This window comes from Bos taurus, chromosome 20, assembly GCF_002263795.3.
Source record: "Bos taurus isolate L1 Dominette 01449 registration number 42190680 breed Hereford chromosome 20, ARS-UCD2.0, whole genome shotgun sequence".
Classification (NCBI taxonomy): Eukaryota; Metazoa; Chordata; class Mammalia; order Artiodactyla; family Bovidae; genus Bos; species Bos taurus.
This window is the reverse complement of record NC_037347.1, coordinates 20,582,601-20,602,424: the sequence shown is the minus strand read 5'-3', so window position 1 is coordinate 20,602,424 and position 19,824 is coordinate 20,582,601. Positions and strand designations below refer to the sequence as shown.

Below are 19,824 nucleotides of genomic sequence, written 5' to 3'. Positions count from 1 at the left end.
ATGTGTTTATTCAATCCTTACAACAACCATGAAACGGTATATAGGTAGATAATATTATCCACATTTTTGCTCGAAAATGAAAATTCAGAGAGGTTTATTTACTTAGTCCACCTGTTACTGAGTCATAGGTTACATTTTCTTTCTTCCATGCTCTAGAAGAAATAGATCTGTTCTCAGTCTCCCAAACCAGATACTATAGTTTAAAGGGGAGTAGGGAATCATATTCTCCATTTGCGGGGCCTGGTAAATTTTCAGATGCCAAACAAAAGCCTTGTGAAATACATAACAACAGACATTGTTTCAATCCCTTCAGGGAGATTGAGGTAGGTACAAATAAAGAATAAACAGCAATGCCACTCTGTTCCCTCCCTGTCACTTCTGTGGTCTTTCCATGATCCCCGCTGTGGTTGAGTCTGCTAACCACCTTTCCTCTGCCCTTCAAAACTTACCCATCCCTGAGGACCTGCCTTACCTTTTCCCTGGAGTCATTTACAGCACATTTCAGTCTATCCCTTCTTTGATTCCTCTAGCACATATTGTACACATCATACGATAAACACTGCTAATATGGCCAGGGCTCAGATCACTTTGTGTGCTTTATTTTGCCAGTTTGTGGGAAATGTAATTTTTTTAATTTAGAGATTATATCACATGTGTGCATATTTTATATTTTTCTCAGTACCCAGCACAATGTTAGGAATATAGATTTACACTGTTGGAATAGTTTTCAGTAAGAAGTTAACCCAGACAGAATATTGATTTGTTAAGACAACCTGACTTTTTCCTTGTATAAATCTTGACCACCAAATGTAAATTTCACCTAGGCACTAAATTGCCTAGGCTAAGTTAAGAACAAGTTTTAGTCTTTGGTTAAGACAGTCTAGAAGAATAAGAACAGCTATTTGATAAGACGTTTTAAAAAAGATATACTTGAATTCTACCGAAGATAAACACAAGATCAAGAGGACAAGCATGTGGAGGCATGAACACACAAGAAGACACAGAAGTCAGAAAACCATAGGAAGGAGTTGAGAAACTTGGTCAAATTCTGATACAAAGGGAACAAAAGGAAGAATAAACACATATGATAGTGTAAAGACAAAATTGGAAAGGGATGATGGGGTCAAATGAAAAAGAGCCTAAGGAATTTGGGCTTCATCCTTGGGGTTAAAGGAAGACATAGGATGGTTTAGTACAGAGAACAAACAGAAGTACTTAGGGTGGTAGGTGGGGAGTGAGCTCCAACATGAGTTCCTTAGGGAACGGGCAACATCAGGAAGGAGAGAAGGGCAGATGAGCATGTAAGAGAGGCAGCTGCTACCAGCTTCAGCCTCAGTGGCCATATAGCAATTTGTTACCAGCTTTTTGCATTTTTCAAAAGAAATTGGAAGTCTAGGCTTTTGTGTAAAAACCTCTACATTTTTAAATGTTGGCTTGAAAGTTTTTAATGACTGTGTTAATCAAATGAAACACTTCAGTGAGTCAGATGGCAGCCTATGATCTTGACCTGCAATGAGTGACACGTCCCTTCCTCAGCACAGGTAGCAAAAGAAAGCTGATAAGAGAAAAAAAATGAGCTGAATGGCTAATGTGAAGATTTAAGAGAACAGAGGCCTCAGGAGGCACAGAAACGCTCCTCTTCCCGAGGCAGACTCATGCAGCAGCTGTATATTTTATACCCAGTTCTGCTTTCATTTTAAAACTAACAAGTTTTACAGCGTATGACTCAGCTGACCTTTAGAACTGTTTCAGACCTTTCTTCAAACTCCTAAGAACTGACAGCAACCATGTCAGAAACTATGAACTTGTTTTATTGATCCAGACATGGTTTCAAATATGAATTAAATTGAAAAAGTTCTAGAAGACTTTTGGGTCAATAAATTCATTATTTAAGTGTTCACTGATCTACCACAGGGCATACCCTGGGATATTCCTGGCCAGCCCAGGCTGTGGGGTCACCCTATTTATCTGATGTCTAATTGTTTATCTAATTGTAAGTCCAAAGTAAAGGGGGTGGGGGAAGAATGGGAGAAAAGCAGTTTGAATAATAGTGACTGGATTTTTTTCTAAACTTTTGAAAGACAAGAATTCTCAAAATAGGGGATCACAGTGAACCTGAAGCAACATAGATAAAAGAATTGTAAGTGTAGCCACATCATGAAAACCTCTAAAGATGAAGGAAACTTACAGCTTCAGAGAAGAGAGTTTACCTAAAATAGAACAGTGATTAGACTGATAGCATATTTTTAAATGTCAACTGAAGTCAATACACCTTAGCATAATGCCATAAAGAACAAATAAAGTATAACTAGAATTTATACCCAGTAATATATATTTTTTGAACATTATTCATGAATAATTTCAATAAATACATATTCAGACATGTAGGAAGAGAATGTTTACTACCAAAAGACTTTTAGTGAGATTTCTGAAGAGTGCATTTCAGAAATATGAAAGGATAGTTTCAGTAAGAAAAAAATTGTGAGCAGGGAAACTGGAAAATAAATATAAGTGAAGAATGTCTATGTAAAACATAATAATGCCTAATATAGGGAGTAAAAAGTCAAGATATAATTAGAATATGGACCACTGTACATATTATTATGTACAATGGGAAAGAATGAATGACATTATTCTAAATACTTGAATTTGGGGAAATAAATATGTAATTAATTTTTTTGAACATATATTTTGAAATTTGAGAAAATACTTCATATAACAGGTATAACCTCCAAACTAATAAAGAGAAGAATAAAATTAGGGAAAAAATGAAAAGCATTCAACCAAAGAAAAAGCAGGAACTGAACAGAAAGAAATATAGGAAAATCAACACAAATATCATAAGATAGGAAACATCTATGCAAATATTTTGGGCTTCCCTCATAGCTCAGTCAGTAAAGAATCTCCCTGCGATGCGGGAGACTGGGTTCAATTCCTGGGTCGGGAAGATATCCTGGAGAAGGAAATGGCAACCCACTCCAGTATTCTTGCCTGGAGAATCCCAGGGACAGAGGAGCCTGGCAGACTACAGACCATGGGGTCACAGGAGTCAGACATGACATAGCAACTAAGCCACCACCACCATGCAAAGATGTTGGTAACTAGAGTAAATATTAATAGACAGATTTCACCAGTAAAACGATACTGATGCACTAGACCAAAAATCCTGTTAGAGGGGAAAATGTATTTAAAGACATTCTGTGACTTGAGAGCTGGAACAAGACTTAGAAATTTACTTTCTCATTTACAAATGAGGACATCAGAGCCCAGAGAGGCCACTGAGATAACCAAGTTCACACAAGTGCCAAATATTCAGCCAAAAGCTGACTCCCAATAGGATACTCTGCTAAGCTATAGCTGTTGGTTTTTTTTTTCTCCAACAAAAATGTATTTAGTATTTATAGGCCAAATTCTGAGGAGAATATCTGTGAGTTTGATGTTGTGATTAAAAGATTTAAAATGCTAGTGACATAATAAATTTAAGAGAATTGCACTGACTTATTTGAGCAAGATAAATTTGAGCTATCTCTGTGTTACAATGATGGAAATGTCATTCTGGGGAGCAAGAGTGTGGTCAAGGTTTCCAGGGGAGGCAGAGCTATTTATAGATTACCTTTGAAACTGTGAAGATAGTACGGTACAGGATGATGAGAGAGAATGAAGATCATAAGCCTGTGTAAAACCTTCAAGAGGTGGACAGAAAAAGGAGCTTGCAAAGATAAACTTAAGAAGAAAATTCACAGACTAAAGAAAAAGGAGAAAAACATGCCCTGAAAGAGTAGATGTGGACTAGACACAGCACAATTGCTTGAAGAGTGAATGGAGTTTGAAAATATGAAGCTGACAAAGATTGAAAGCACATACATGGAACAAGTGTTAAATATCCAAGTGATAATATCAAACCTAGACCTTGAGTGAAAAAATATAATGTAAATTCTTCAGTCTCCAGCCTGATATTCAGAAAGAGGACTAGATTTGTGTGAGAAGAGCTGGACTTTCATGTAACATGTCATTTTCTACTGCTTTGACTCGGAACCAGTGCCTAACCTCTTTTGGCCAGGGAGGTGGGGGGCAGGGGGGAGTTGAAAGAATTTTATGGGAAACACATGTTCATCACTTACATTGTACAATTAACCTAGATTCTACCATTTTACTTTATCACATGTCGATCCATCCCTCTATCCATTCATTTATCCATCTTATTTTCATTAATGTATTTCATAGTTAGTTGCAGACATCATTATACTTCATTCCTAAACACTTCAACATAAGACTGAGTTTTATTCAAAAAACTAGCTCTCCCTTAAAGTTCAGATGCTATTGATAGTAAAATTATGAACTATAATGACCTCCTACATGTTTTATAACCTCTCATAATTATCTGATCAAGATTCTTGAACAAACATTTACAATTTGGTGGGCAATAAACAATTTGAAAGCAGCATTTTTGTATGATTGATAGGAAAACCATAGAACCTGTGCCTAACCTCTTTATTTCTCAGTTCCATCATCTATAAATAGTCTCCTCTGAGAAAACAATTAATTGGAATGATATTTGGGAATGTGCTTTGAAATGTGTAAAACTTTTCTTAAGTCCATATTCTTCATGTTGTTATATTTCATTGGTACGTAGTTTGGTGAAGAGTCTAAACCTGCTGGTATTAAATATCATGCACTGGTATTATTTTTATAGAAACCCTGTTTTCAGTGATACTTTGTCCAATGTCCTGTGGTTATCCCTAAACCACAATTTGAACAGATCCCATTTCTAGTCTTTCTCCTTTTATTTAAGAAAGGAAAAAAAAAGTTCAGGCAGGGCACAGATAAGGTGTTTCTATAATGGTGGGTAAATGTCATCATAAAATGGTCCAAACCATGGAACGTACACCATGGAGAGCGAACCCCCGTGTAAACTATGGACTGTGAGTGGTAACGATGTGTCAATGAGGGTGTAACATCATCAGCTATAACACATGTGCTGCTCTGGTGAGGATGGGGGTGTGAATGATGGGAGAGCAGGCTATGCACTTGTGGGGCAGAGGGTATATGGGAAATCTCTGTGCTTTTTGTTCAATTTTGCTGTGACCCTAAATCTATTCTGAAAAATACATAGTCTATTTTAAAACCTCAGCATTTTTGATCCTAGATTAAAATCCTCTTGTCATATCCAATTTAACACTCATATTCTTCCCTCAAATCTGGCTATATTCCCAGACATTGGTAGTGTAATAGGAAGAGAGATTTGAGTCACCCTTTCACCTCTTCTGTTCTTCCTTTTTTCCTAGTTGTTACTCTGGAGGGACCAGCGAAGGGCTGGAAAGGTAAGGCAGATGACTCTGCCGGAACTAGTTGTGATTTACAGTTCCCACTCGGCTTCCCCGGCTAAGCCCATGTAACCTTCCGTGTGTCACGTATCTGAACGCTGGCTCCCTCATGCGGGAGGTTCAGGGAGCCTTGCACGGCTCTCCCACTGCTCAGTGCCATGACAAGAAAGGTTGGTTCAGGTTCTTTCCCTTTTAACATTCATTCAGCCCCTCCTGCCTCTGGTAGTAATCCTCCTCGCCTCCCGCGCCTCATCCAGGAGACAGCCTTCTCAGAGGTGGGTTCATGGCAAGATGTCTCAAGAGCAGCTGCCTGCCCTGGTGTTTACTGATCCATGGGGAACTCACATAACCTAGCCATGCTAACCTGCGGGAAGTCAGACTTCTCTACTGCCTCCCCTCCACCACCCTGCCTCTCTCTTCAGTTCTCAAATACCTAAGGTCAGCAGTTCCATTGTCTGAGCAGACATCCATCCATCCATCCAACTGGCACATGTGCGGGTGAAACCTCCATCCCTTTGTAAGGAATATGGTTGGAGGCTTTTTTTAAATTTTTAATTAATTTTAGTTTGTTAATTTATTTTTTAATTGGGGGAAAATTGCTTTACAATGTTGTGTTAGTTTCTGCCATACAACTCAAATCAGTCATATATATATATAAATATATATATATACACACACACACACATATATGTATGTGTATACACACACACACACACACACCTTTAGTTCCCAATTTTAGGCCAACACTAAGAATCCCACTCAAAAGCCTATTACCCTTTAAAACATAGACCACTTGGTCTGATGGGAAGCATTTGAATTGCATTCTGTGAAGAAAAACAATCACTAATTTTGATGAAGAGCTCTGAGCTGCCTGCATTTAAAAGTTTATGCCCTAGGTTTTGACAAAGTTGAACATAATCAAAATCCTACTGGGAAGAAGACTGTCAGAAAGATTAATTAGAAAGAAAGTAAAAATGGTGTCTTTCTCTGCCTTTGTGTTACTCATCCGTAGATAACAAGCTCTTAAAATGAAGGAAGATGTCTTTACATGGTTTTGATTATAAATTTTATAAAGGTCTTGAAAAGAGTTCATCTGAGCATTGAAATAGCATTTTCTGAAAAGTGTCTCCAACTTTTCATGAGCAGAAACACACAATTGGCAGATGTGTTTTGGTCTCACTGACAATAGAGTCTAAGGCCCCCTATAAAAGAGCTATATACAACTGTTCCTCTCTTCCAGAAAAGATGGATTGCCATGGCAACACTGCCAAGAAATAATAGGTCAAGTTTTATCCTTGTGCCTCAGGCTTGTTTTATTAGGTTTTACTTGGAAGTGGATGCCATTGTAAAATGAAGGATTGGGTGTTTCAAAGTTAAACATCATGCCGAGAAAATCTGATCGATAAAATTGGCTGGTGTGAAGAGGATGGATAAAGGACAATAGTTAGGAAGAACCTCTACATTGATCAAAGAATTATTTAGAGGCCAGATTATTAGAACCCTCTTCTAAAATGCGTGCTTGATTTACAGATGCTTGTATAACTAAGTATTTGAAAATGAATTCATAGTGACTGTTTGTAAAAGATCAGTAGGGAAAAATGGTTTGTAAATTTCATCTTTATGGAAGATTACCTGCGGTAAGGAAAAAGTTCTTATTCCAAAAATAAACGTGCAGCAAGAGAGCATAAAATATTTAAGCTCTCTGTTTTGCTTACTATTTTCATCAGAGTGTGTTTCGTGCTGCTTTATGCCTGCCTATTTATGGAAATGAAAAAAATAAATACAACTGGGAGGGAAGTAATAGCACATAAAAGAAATACATGATAATCAACATTTTGTTATTTCTGTTGTTTTGGAAGGTAGTGTCTCAGTATATGTTATGCCTTTAGGTTTTTCTGTAACAGCACTTCAATCATGTGGGGATAAAATTCCAGCATGAAGCAGTATATAATATGTATCACTTCAAGGAATGGTGCTCTGTCCTTCTAATAACAATATATGTGTGTATTCATATATAGTAGGATCTACTTTTTTAAAGCAATAAGACATATCAACTCAGCTTTTTGGAGTAGAATTAGTTTTCATAAGTGGAATATAGTTATGCATTTTGGCATAACATCTTCATGAGACTATTTTAGGGTTCTCCAATAGACCACTGTTAACCTTCTGTATTTTCTCTCCTGTAAAGTAGTAAAGGGGTATGTGGATAGCTGTGCAATTTATATTGCTTTTGCCCTGGTCATGCAGATTGCAAACTGGGGTCAGTGACTGTATTAGTTTCCTAGGGCTGCCATAATGAAGTACCACAAACCGGGTGGCTGAAAACAACAGGAACGTATTGCCTCACAGTTCTGGAGGATAGAAGTCCTAAATTAAGGGGTCACAAGGCTATGCTCTCTCTCAGGCTCCAGAAGGAGAATTCATTTCATGCCTCTCTCCTAGCTTCTCGTGCTTCCCAGCAATCTTTGATGTTTCTTGGCTTGTTGTTACATCACTCCAAGTCTCTGCTACTGGCTTCAAATGCCCTTCTGTGTCTCTGTTTTCTTTTCACCAGTCACAGGATTAGAATCCATCATAATCCACTATGAACTCATCAGAACTAGATTACATCTGCCAAGACCCTATTTCTAAATAAGATCCCATTCACAGGTTCTAGGGGCGGGAATTCACATATCTTCTGGGAAGAACATGATACAACCCACAACTGTGACTCTGAATTGGAGATGGTCTCAATTACAATTTTAAATTGCTATGCTGTCTGGTACTTTAGAAATGATATATATTCTAATATTTTATAGACATGTAAGGAATAGGATATCCCGATTAATGAAGTGCTTTTAAAGTGTAGAATTGTTAAATATATAAAAATATGTCTAGAATAGATCAATTTAATAAGCATTATCATAGTTTGTAACTGGTAATAGGTATTCACTTATTGTTTATTGAATCAATCAATCAACCAATAATCATTAATACTATATTGAGAATAATTTAATCTTCCTTTGATAATTCAAAATAATTCCTGCAGGTAAAAAGGTAGCAAGGTCTAAGTTAAAGGATCACTACTTGCTTGAATGCTAAATGACTGAATGTTTATTCTGTTTCACATATTTGTATCTATTCGGAGTTCACTGGATAAAATGTGTTTCATGTCTTATGTTTCAATGTTCTCATCCAACTGTACATTGCTACTGATTTCTTCTTTGGATTATTACATATTATTTCCTTTGGTTAACACCAGTGTGTTCTGATTTGATTTCTCCACCTATAAAATGACCTACTTTACTATGTATCAGGATTATCTGTCCTTCAATCCATTTTTCTTTGTCTAGACACTCAATAAAAAGTATTTTGATGGTAGTGATATTATTTGAGTTATGTTTCTTTACTAATGGTTACTTCCATTTTCTGTTTAATTCAATACAGAGAGAAATAACCACCAAAACAAGAACGCGAATTACAATGTAACCCAGATCTTACAAATGAAAGCTATTTCCTCAGTCTAAAACTGCACATTATCTCTGTGTGACTTCCAAAGTGATTGAGAATACACTACGTGCAGTTAAAAAAAGAAAATGTTTCACCAGAGAAAGAAAACATAAGGCAAGAACAGACAAAAATGCCAAAATTCAGAACTGAAGCATGCTCCTAGCTACTACTGATCAAACTGCTAATGTTTTCCATTATAGAGCTCTTTTCTTGACAGGTATTCAAGTATTTGCTAATCAAACTTGTCATTAAAGCCAACAATTCCTAAGAGCATGATTGAGAAATCAAAATATTTAAGCCAGCTAAAATGATTTTATTTTTCCTTAAAAGAGAGAAAAATGAAAGCTAACTCTCTTAGAAGAAAGTTTTGATTTTTCAATCATATTTTTATCCCTCATTTTTTTGTGCAAAAGATTTCCAGTTGTGATTTTTCAATCACCAGAAGCCTGCAGTTGTAGAAAACCAGCAGGTGCCTCCAGTTATTAGAATCAACTGGGAAGAGGAACAAGGCAAAACCAGGGTTTAGAGCCCTTTTCCTGAGCAGATTGAGGAGAGGTACCATTTTAGTTCCCTTTCAAGATTCTCACATTTAATTACATTAGTGGCACTTGACATTATAAATGTTATTTTCTTTCCAGTATAACCTTCTATCATTATTAGTAAATGTCAGATGTAATGAGGTGTTTTTTTTCTGACTCCTTTTTCTTCCTAATATAGTGGGAGAGAAAGTGCTAATGAGTTTGGAAACCTAAAATTGTTTTCAATGCTCAAAACCAATGCAGAGCCAATTTAGCATCTGTTTATTACCTTAGTTTTACTCTTTATTTTCTTTGTATCTGGAAAGGAAATTTCCTCTTTGTATTTCTTACTACATGTCCTTTACTTGCTGCAATTTCTTATTCTCCTTGAGAGCTTTTAGGTGAGAACTACCTCAAATTAGATTGTGTTTCTGGGTTCAAGTCAGAATCCTGTGGAAGATCCTGTCCCTTGCTGTGACTTACCTGCTGTCTGAAAGCTCCTGTTTTTTTTTTTTCTTGAAAGCTGTTTTTGTCCCCCTCTATTTTTAAATTTTGATACATAATGGCTGTCTGACCCAGTGGTTTCCTGTAACATCTCAATCATAATATAACACAACCTTGATTTCTGCTCCCTTGAAGATGAAACACACTCAAAGTGGGAAGTTGATGTGTTTTATAACACTAGACCTGGTTTCTTTACTGTCAAAATAAAATTAGCATCTTATGAAAAGGGAAGCCATCACTGAAGGAGGTCAAGAAGAAAGAGATAATGTCATAGTTTTTCAACACAACATCATTCAGTGCCCGTGTTGAAGACATGCTTGACAGGAGGGTCTGGGTCACCTTTTAGCAGTGGCTCAGGCATATTGGCTGTTTTCTCCGATGAGAAATTAGGGGAAAGCTGTCTGTTGTCTAGAAAAAGCAGCAGAAAGGGGTCCCCAACCGATGATAAGGCTACTCAGTCAATTTTACCAAGAGATAATGAAAGCTATTTAAAGTTACTTCACAGTAGGGGGAAAAAAAAAAGTAGTTTTATAGATAATGTATTCTGAAAAATTATGAACCCGAGACAAAAGTGCCCAAGTTTTAAAATAGGATGACTAGTTGTAAGGGGTTGTGTCTCCCAGAGAGCTAAAATATATTACACAATCTCTGATTATACTTTGCTTTTTAAACACCATTTCATTTCATTGTCTAACTTTCCTCTTTATTTAACAACTGGATATACTGTTAATGGAATTAGAGCCAATGCATATCCAAGAATATCCAAATAAGCTCAAGACTGGATACTTTCTGTCTGATAAATTTGTATATTTGGTCCCAATTACATGGAGTTTTTGATATCCAAGGTTATCGCTAACATCTACACATTCATATTTATAAAATGCTAAGCAAAATACAGAAAAATAATCAAATATTATCTGATTCACATCATTTCAATTTTATTTTTAAGAGTTGTTTTCTATAATCAAGACATGGTCAGATTTTCATGTGGTGAGATCTAGACTTTGGGTTTTCTGCCAATTCTGAAATGTTTGTTCTGAAAGACTTTCCTTGCTTGTTTTGCTTCATTTTTGCTATTTTGAGTACCGTAATCTTTTTCATTTTACCTTTGGAAACGTATTTCAATAACATTACCTAATAAATACCTCTAATCAGGCCAGTCTTATCCCTGCTCCACAAGTCGAGTATACTTGTTTCTGACTTCATGCACTGTCATACCCTTTGCTAATTTTCAAGCTTTATTTCACACCCCCACATTCTCCTGAAATCATTTGCTGATTTCTTCAGCCTCTTTAGTCACCCTTCTCTGAATTTTCAGGGGCTAAATAGAATACATCACACAAATTAGGAGAAAATTGTGAGCAGTCTTGAATTTCCTGCTGTTAGTTTGAGGCGTCGTGTATGCATCTGAGAGGGAGGGGGTATGGACAAGGAACGGCAGGTCCAGTGAGAATCTGTTTGAGACCCAGGAGATGTACATTTCATTTCGATGTGAAAGGAACCTCTTCTTGTATCATCTAACACATTAGCTTTCCCTTCAGGGCTTGGAACCAGGATTCATTTTGTTTACAAAGGAGGCATCTCTGGGAGAAGGGAGGAAAGAGGACCCAGACTGAAGTTAGAAAGAAGGTAACATTTCTGTCCAAAATGCTAAGCACCAAGAATACTAGGATGGAGAAATCAGAGCCCAGTCTCCTGGGAAAGTGGCAAAGAGGGAAACCAAGGACCTCTGGGTTATAAGTGATATCCCAAATCCTAAGAAGACAAAGGGCAAGACAGTTGAATAGTAATTTCTTCAGCTACACTGTGCAGTGTCCATGACATATACAGGTCATTTCAGGGATGCCTCTAATTCTCAGTCTTCCCTGCTGCATGTGGCTCTTTTGCAGGTTCTGAACACCTGCATTTGTAAGCTGCCATGTGCCATCCTGTGTTAGATTTAACCTTCCCAAACTTCAGGAATAACAGCCAGTTCCTGCTGTTTATTGGCCACTTTTGTGTGTCAGGCTTTATGAAGCACTTCCAATACATTATATCATGTCACCCTAAAAGCATGCTAGACTTTAGGGGGTTCAAGTTAATAGAGGTTCAGTGCTTTGTGCATGTCCCCCTGGTTCTCTAATGGGAGACTGGGCACTCCTTATATGTCCAACCCAAACACTCATACAAAGCAGGTATTTTTATTCTCATTTTTTACCGTTGAATAAACTGAAACTACACTGCAAGTTTTTAAATGCAGACACTTTTTCATAAATTTCTTTTTTCCCTCCACAGAGGCTTGCATTTAGCAGATAGACAGTAAATTCATAATGATGGCGTTAATGTACTCCCCTGGTTTTAAATTATACAAAAAGCCACAGATTTTGATATGTATGAACTGTCTTCTTTTTTCTATAGTTAGGTGCTGCTTAATGGGAATGAACAAATATAGAAGGTACTCTGAGCTAGCCCTTTACCCCTCAAAAAGATTTTCTCATAATATTGCAGAGCTGCCCTATGAAAATGATTAGGAAAATCAAGACTGAAAAACATATACAGCTAGACATTGCAAGTACAATGTAAACTCTCTGTTATGACAATTTGGGGAATAATTAATCACTCCCCAAAAGATGTATTGCTTCAGTTTCTGAGAGACTGTTGTTTCTATTTTGTAGGACACAGCAGGCCAGGAAAGATACAGGACTATCACCACAGCCTATTATCGCGGGGCCATGGGCTTTATTTTAATGTATGACATCACAAATGAAGAATCCTTCAATGCAGTACAGGACTGGTAAGTAACAGCAAAAGTTCCCATTACTAATAATGATTATTTTCTTTTTTCATTCAACTCTTTCTCTCTCCTCAAAGCAGTGACCACACCACAATATAGTATGTATATTTTTTATGTACTATGATCCCAGTTGTGTTTCAGAAAGCCGATAAGGGCTAGCTATGCTCAGACTCATTATGGGAGTATTGATAAAAAATCATTTTGGTGATTTTGCTCTGTTTTGTTCACTCCAGCACTTTGCATCCTGTCGTCTTTAGTTCCATGGGGACAAGTACATTGCTTTCAATTTTTCGAAGCACCGATAATGAAAAATTTGGAAGTATACTGGTCTAAACTAGGGATCTGGAAACCATGAGCCATGGGCCAAATCTGGCCTATGCAGCACAACGGGCTCACCACTTGTTTTATTTTTTTTATTTTTTTTTCACCACTTGTTTTATAAGTAGAGTTTTGTTAGAAGGGCTTCCCTGGTGGTGCAGTGGCTAGGACTCTACACTCTCAGTGCGGGGGCCCCAGGTTCTGTCCCTGGTCAGGGAACTAGATCCCATGTGCTGCAGCTCAGGGTGTGCATGCCACGACTAAAGACTCCATGATGAAGATAGAAGATCTTATGCCACAAGTAGGACCCGGTGCAGCCAAATAAATAAATAAATATTAATGGTGTTTTTTTTTTTTTTTATTTTTATTAAAACACAACCAGGCTCAGTTACTTATTGTCTATGGCTGTTCTCTCTGGCTGTTTACGGTAGAAGTTTGCTGACTCCTTATCTGGATTTGTTAGTTAGTTTTACGTTTTTCTTTAAACTGAAAATTTTCAAAGGACTGGGATGAAGAAAAAAATAAAACTGAAACCTTTCTTTACTCCCAGTTACATCAAACCATGTGACAACACCTGTGATAAACATGATTTGCAGGGCAGGGGGTGGGGAGGGCTCAACAGATCCACATTTTACCATACATAGTCACATCCTGTCTTATTGAAGGAAAAACTACCAATATACAGGTAAAATAAATGACATTTTTTTTCTATTTTAATGACAGTATTATCCAAAATGATTTATTTACTTGTGTATCAGCTCAGTGAAGGTCATGCTCAGTCGCTCAGTCATGTCCCACTCTTTGCAACCTCATGGTCTGTAGCCCACCAGGTTCCTCTGTCTATGGAATTTTCCTGGCAGGAATACTGGAGTGGGTTGCCATTTCCTCCTCTAGGGGATCTTCCCAACCCAGGGATTGAACCCATGTCTCTTGCATCTCTACATTGGCAGGTGTATTCTTTACCACTGAGCCACTTGGGAAGTCCTCAGTGAAGATCAGGTGCTATTAAAAATTTACATTTGCTTTAGATTGCTTTTTAAAATTCATATTGCTTATCTGAGAAAGCACCTACATACTTCTTATTTCCACACACACACTTAAAATACAAAAAATAATACTAATACCACTAACAATGGTAATTCAAAAGACAAGCTTAGGACCTCTATGAAAAAGTACTTATCTTCACTAAAGGGCATAGAAGAAGGCTTAAGTACCCCCCTCTTTTTAGTAGGCTGAATAGTATAAAAAATGTCAGTTCTTCACAAATAAATTCGTGAACACAAGGCAATCCCAATCAAATACCAGGAGGTTTGATACAAAATGGAATGAAACAGAGAGTCCAGGTATAGACAGAAAGCCAATTGGGATTTACTCTATGATAAAAGTAGCATTTCAAATTAGTAACAGAATGGGTGGTTCAGTTAATACTGTGGAGCTACCCAGTGCCACCCATAGCTCTGGTACACATCAGTTCAGTTCAGTTCAGTCGCTCAGTCATGTCCGACTCTTTGCAACCCCATGAATCACAGCATGCCAGGCCTCCCTGTCCATCACCAACTCCCAGAGTTCACTCAGACTCACGTCCATCGAGTCAGTGATGCCATCCAGCCATCTCATCCTCTGCCGTTCCCTTCTCCTCCTGCCCCCAATCCCTCCCAGCATCAGAGTCTTTTCCAATGAGTCAACTCTTCTCATGAGATGGCCAAAGTACTGGAGTTTCAGCTTTAGCAAAAATGGTCATTCTATCTTTGACTGATTCCTCTCAGGACATGATAAGTCCTGGGAGTGTTCATGAATTAATTTCCGATATCAGGGTTCTTAAATCGATTTGTACCCATACTTGTGGCCCGTTTTTCCAATGACTGCTGAGAAGAGATGGATCTATTGAGTTCTGTGAAACCACATGATAACAGTGTAGGAGCCATCCCAGCAGTACCCCTGACTCCTGCATTAGAAACGCTATGGAAAAGTACATCTTCCCCATGCCCCGCTCCATTCCTTGCCTCTGCAGCCCTGCCCAGCTCCCTCCACTGTCAATTCTTCTACTTCTCCAGTTCTCTAACTATTTGGCTCTATTGACCCACTCTTTCCTTAGAAGCTCTGTTTCCTGTCCTCTTAGAAGCACATTTCCCAGATTAATCTTCTCTCTCTCTGACTGCTCCTCTTTCTACTTCCTAGCTTTTACTTCCTGCCTCACCCAGCCGAGGGTAAGCATCCTCTCCTGGCTTTTTTCCTGGGCTTATTCTGTTTCCTTGGCCATCTTATCCATTCACACAATCATCATCACTTATATCAGGTGATTCCCAACTTTAAATATCGGGCCCCAGTCTGTCTTCTGAAGTGCAGTGTTCCCATTTCCCGCTATCTCCTTCTGGCATCTCAGAATCACTTGTCTTCACCTGAAACTGCTCACCTTCTTGGCTTCAGTTTTTGCTGTTCATTGAGGTGACAATGCTTTGCCACCCAGATTCCACCTCGAATCCAACTCTAACTTCTGTCCATCCCAATCTGGGGCCTGATCTTGCATATTAACTTTTTCCCGAATATCCTTTGGATCTGTTCCTGCCTGACAAACCACATGACCATCAGGACTTCTGATCTTTGCTTCTTCCTTCATAATATCCTTCTAACCAATCTGCCTCCCCTTAGATTTCTTCCCATTCCAATCCATCCTATCCCAGTGCTGTTATAAAAGTTTCCCAAAAGAAAATGATCCTAAAGATCATGGAAGACCCCTGCTCAATAGCCACGACTCACTATCACCTCCTTAATTAATTAAAACTTCCTCAGACTGACTTTCAGACACAGAACATCATGGAGCCCATATTTTTTTACAGTCTCATCTCTCACTATTCAAAAGCTGAACTTAACCTTTCACTGTTTGGGGAACTGAGCCTAAACTTTCTAACCTTTGTGGCTTTTTGTTTGCTGGTGCCCTCTGTTATGCATTTCTTTTTCACAACCTCCTACTCTACCTCCCCTAGACATACATACCTGTCAAAACTCAACAAAGCTTATCCATAAATCAGCCCTACTTACTCATGTTGTCATCCACAGTTGTATGATCATGGTTTATTAGGTATCTTTCATTCATTCAATGGGTATTGAGCACCTACTCTGATGGTCAATCTGCCAGATATTGTAGTTAGTTGTTGTTGCTGTTCAGCCGCTCAGTTGTGTCTGACTCGTTGTGACCCCATGGACTACAGTATGCCAGGCTTCCCTGTCCTTCATTATCTACCGGAGCTTGCTCGTTCATGTCCATTGAGTCGGTGATGCCATACAAGAATCTCATCCTCTGTCATCTCCTTCTCCTCCTGCCTTCAGTCTTTCCCAACATCAGGATCTTTTCTAATGAGTCAGCTGTTCATATCTAGTGGCCAAAGTATTGGAGCTTCAGTATCAGTCCTTCCAATGAATATTCAGGGTTGATTTTCTTTAGGATTGACTGGTGTGATCTCCTTGCTGTCCAAGGGACTCTCAAGAGTCTTTTCCAACACCACAGTTCAAAAGCATCAATTCTTTGGCACTCAGCCTTCCTTATGGTTCATCTCTCACATCCATACATGACTACTGGAAAAACCACAGATTTGGCTAGAGGGACCTTTGTTGCCAAAGGAATGTCTCTGCTTTCTAATATGCTATGTTTGTCATAACTTTTCTTCCAAGGAGGAAGCATCTTTTAATTTCATGCCTGCAGGCACCATCTTCAGTAATTCTGGAGCCCAAGAAAATAAAGTCTCACACTGTTTCTGTTGTTTCCTCATCTAATTGCTGTGAAGTAATAGGACTGGATGCCATGATCTTCATTTTTTTAATGTTAAATTTTAACCCAGCTTTTTCACTCTCTTCTTTCACCTTGGTCAAGAGGCTCTTTAGTTCCTCTTTGCTTTTTGCTGTAAGGGTGTGTAATTTGCATATCTGAGGTTATTGATATTTCTCCCAGCAATCTTGATTCCAGGTTCTGCTTCATCCAGCCTGGAATTTCGAATGATATACTCTTCATTTACATTAAAGAAGCAGGATAACAATATACAGGCTTGACGTACTCCTTTCCCAATTTGGAACCAGTTCATTGTTCCATGTTTGGTTCTAACTGTTGCTTCTTGACCTGCATACAGATTTTTCAGGAGGCAGGTAAGGTGGTCTGGTATTCCCATCTCTTAAAGAATTTTCCAGTTTGTTGTGTTCCATACAAAGGCTTTAGGGTAGCCAATGAAGCAGAATTAGATGTTTTTCTGAATTATCTTGCTTTTCCTATGATCCAACAGATGTTGGCTATTTCATCTCTGGTTCTTCTACCTTTTCTAAATCTAGCTTGTACATCTGGAAGTTCTTGGTTCACATACTTTTGAAGCCTTGCTTGGAGAATTTTGAGCATTACTTGGCTAGAGTATGAGATGAGTGCAATTGTGCAGTAGTTAAACATTCTTTGGCATTGCCTTTCTTTGGACTGGAATAAAAACTGACCTTTTCCAGTCCTGTGGCCACTGTTGAGTTTTCCAAATTTGCTGGTATATTGAATGCAACACTTTCACAGCATCGTCTTTTAGAACTGTAGTTAGTATCTATGCCAGTATTTACTATTCCAGTTAATGGAGCCACCAGAACCCAGTTGCCTGTGGTTGAAATCTGAGTTCTCAGTTTGATTTTTCTCTCTTTACCTGTTACATTGTACCACAGCCTTGTCTAACTCAATGAAATTATGAGCCATGCCATATAGGGCCACTCAAGACAGACAAGTCATGGTGGAGAGTTCTGACAAAACATGGTCCACTGGAGAAGGGAATGGCAAACTACTTCAGTATTCTTGCATAAGAACCCCATTAGCAGTATGAAAAGGCAAAAAGATATGACACAGAAAGACAAACTCCCCAGGTTCACATCCACAACACATCCAATTGTGGATGTGACTGGTGACGGAAGTGAAGTCCCATGCTGTGAAGAACAATATTGCATAGGAACCTGGAACGTTAGGTCCATGATTGAGGTAAATAGGAAATGGTCAAACAGGAGACAACAAGAGTGAACATCAACATTTTAGGAATCATTGAAATGGACTGGAATGGGCAAGTTTAATTCAGATAACCACTGTATCTACTACTGTGGGCAAGAATTCCTTAAGAAGAAATGAAGTAGCCATCATAGTCAACAAAAGAGTCCCAAATGCAGCTCTTGGGTACAATCTCAAAAATGACAGAATGATCTCTGTTCATTTCCAAGGCAAACCATTCAATATCACAGTAATCCAAGTCTATGCCCCAAACAATAATGCTGAAGAAGCTGAAGTTGAACAGTTCTATGAAGACCTACAAGGCCTTCTAGAACTAATACCCCCAAAAGATGTCCTTTTCATTATAGGGGACTGGAATGCAAAAGTAGGAAGTCAAGAAATACCTGAAGTAACAGGCAAATTTGACCTTGGAGTACAAAATGAAGCAGGGAAAAGGCTAACAGAGTTTTGCCAAGAGAACGCACTGGTCATAGTAAACACCCTCTTCCAACAACACAAGAGAAGGCTCTACACATGGACATCACCAAATGGTCAACACGGAAATCAGATTGATTATATTCTTTACAGCCAAAGATGGAGAAGCTCTATACAGTCAGCAAAAACAAGACTGGGAGCTGAGTGTGGCTCAGATCATGAACTCCTTATTGCCAAATTCAGACTTCAGTTGAAGAAAGTAGGGAAAATGACTGGATCATTTAGGTATGACCTAAATCAAATCCCTTACGACTATACAATGGAAGTGACTATAAATAGATTCAAGGGATTAGATCTGATAGAGTGTCTGAAGAACTATGGACGGAGGTTTGTGACATTGTACAGGAGGCAGTGATCAAGACCATCCCCAAGAATAAGAAACTCCAAAAGGCAAAATAGTTATCTGAGGAAGCCTTACAAATAGCTGAAAAAAGAAGAAAAGCTAAAGGCAAAGAGGAAAAGGAAAGATACACACATTTGAATGCAGTTTCAAAGAATAGCAAGGAGAGATAACAAAGCCTTCCTCAGTGATCAATAGAAATAGATCAAAGAAATAGAGGAAAACAATAGAATGGGGAAGACTAGAGATCTCTTCAATAGAATTAGATACCAAAGGAACATTGCATGCAAAGATGGGCGCAATAAAGGACAGAAATGGTTTGGACCCAACAGAAGCAGAAGATATTAAGAAGGTAGTAAGAATACACACGGAGAAGGCAATGGCACCCCACTCCAGTACTCTTGCCTGGAAAATCCCATGGACAGAGGAGCCTGGTAGGCTGCAGTCCATGAGGTTGCTAAGAGTCGGGCACGACTGAGTGACTTCACTTTCACTTTTGACTTTCATGCATTGGAGAAGGAAATGGCAGCCCACTCCAGTATTCTTGCCTGGAGAATCCCAGGGACAGAGGAGCCTAGTGGGCTTCTGTCTATGGGGTCACACAGAGTCGGACACGACTGAAGCGACTTAGCAGCAGCAGCAGCAAGAATACACAAAAGAACTATACAGAAAAGATCTTCATGACCCAGATAACCACAATGGTGTGATCACTCACCTAGAGCCAGACATCCTGGAATGTGAAGTCACGTGGGCCTTAGGAAGCATCACTACGAACAAAGCTAGTGGAGGTGATGGAATTCCAGTTGAGCTATTTCAAATCCTAAAAGATGATGCTGTTAAAGTGCTGCAGTCAATATACCAGCAAATTTTGAAAACTCAGCAGTGGGTACAGGACTGCAAAAGGTCAGTTTTCATTCCAATACCAAAGGAAGGCAATGCCAAAGAATGCTCAAACTACTGCACAATTACACTCATCTCACATGCTAGCAAAGTAGTGCTCAAAATTCTCCAAGCCATGCTTCAACAGTACATGAACTGTGAACTTCCAGATGTACAAGCTGGATTTAGAA

At 38.6% G+C, this 19,824-nt stretch overlaps 1 protein-coding gene across 2 annotated transcripts in view; it reads left to right on the top strand.

The window, feature by feature from the left end:
* The window catches only part of RAB3C (RAB3C, member RAS oncogene family), a 302,358-nt gene that overhangs the window by 133,562 nt on the left and 148,972 nt on the right, over window positions 1–19,824 (top strand). For both annotated transcript variants that reach the window (XM_005221493.5, NM_001046606.2), the window contains exon 3: window positions 12,490–12,608. In XM_005221493.5, coding sequence (XP_005221550.1) covers window positions 12,490–12,608 — 119 coding nt within the window. The remainder of the gene's footprint in view (window positions 1–12,489; window positions 12,609–19,824) is intronic.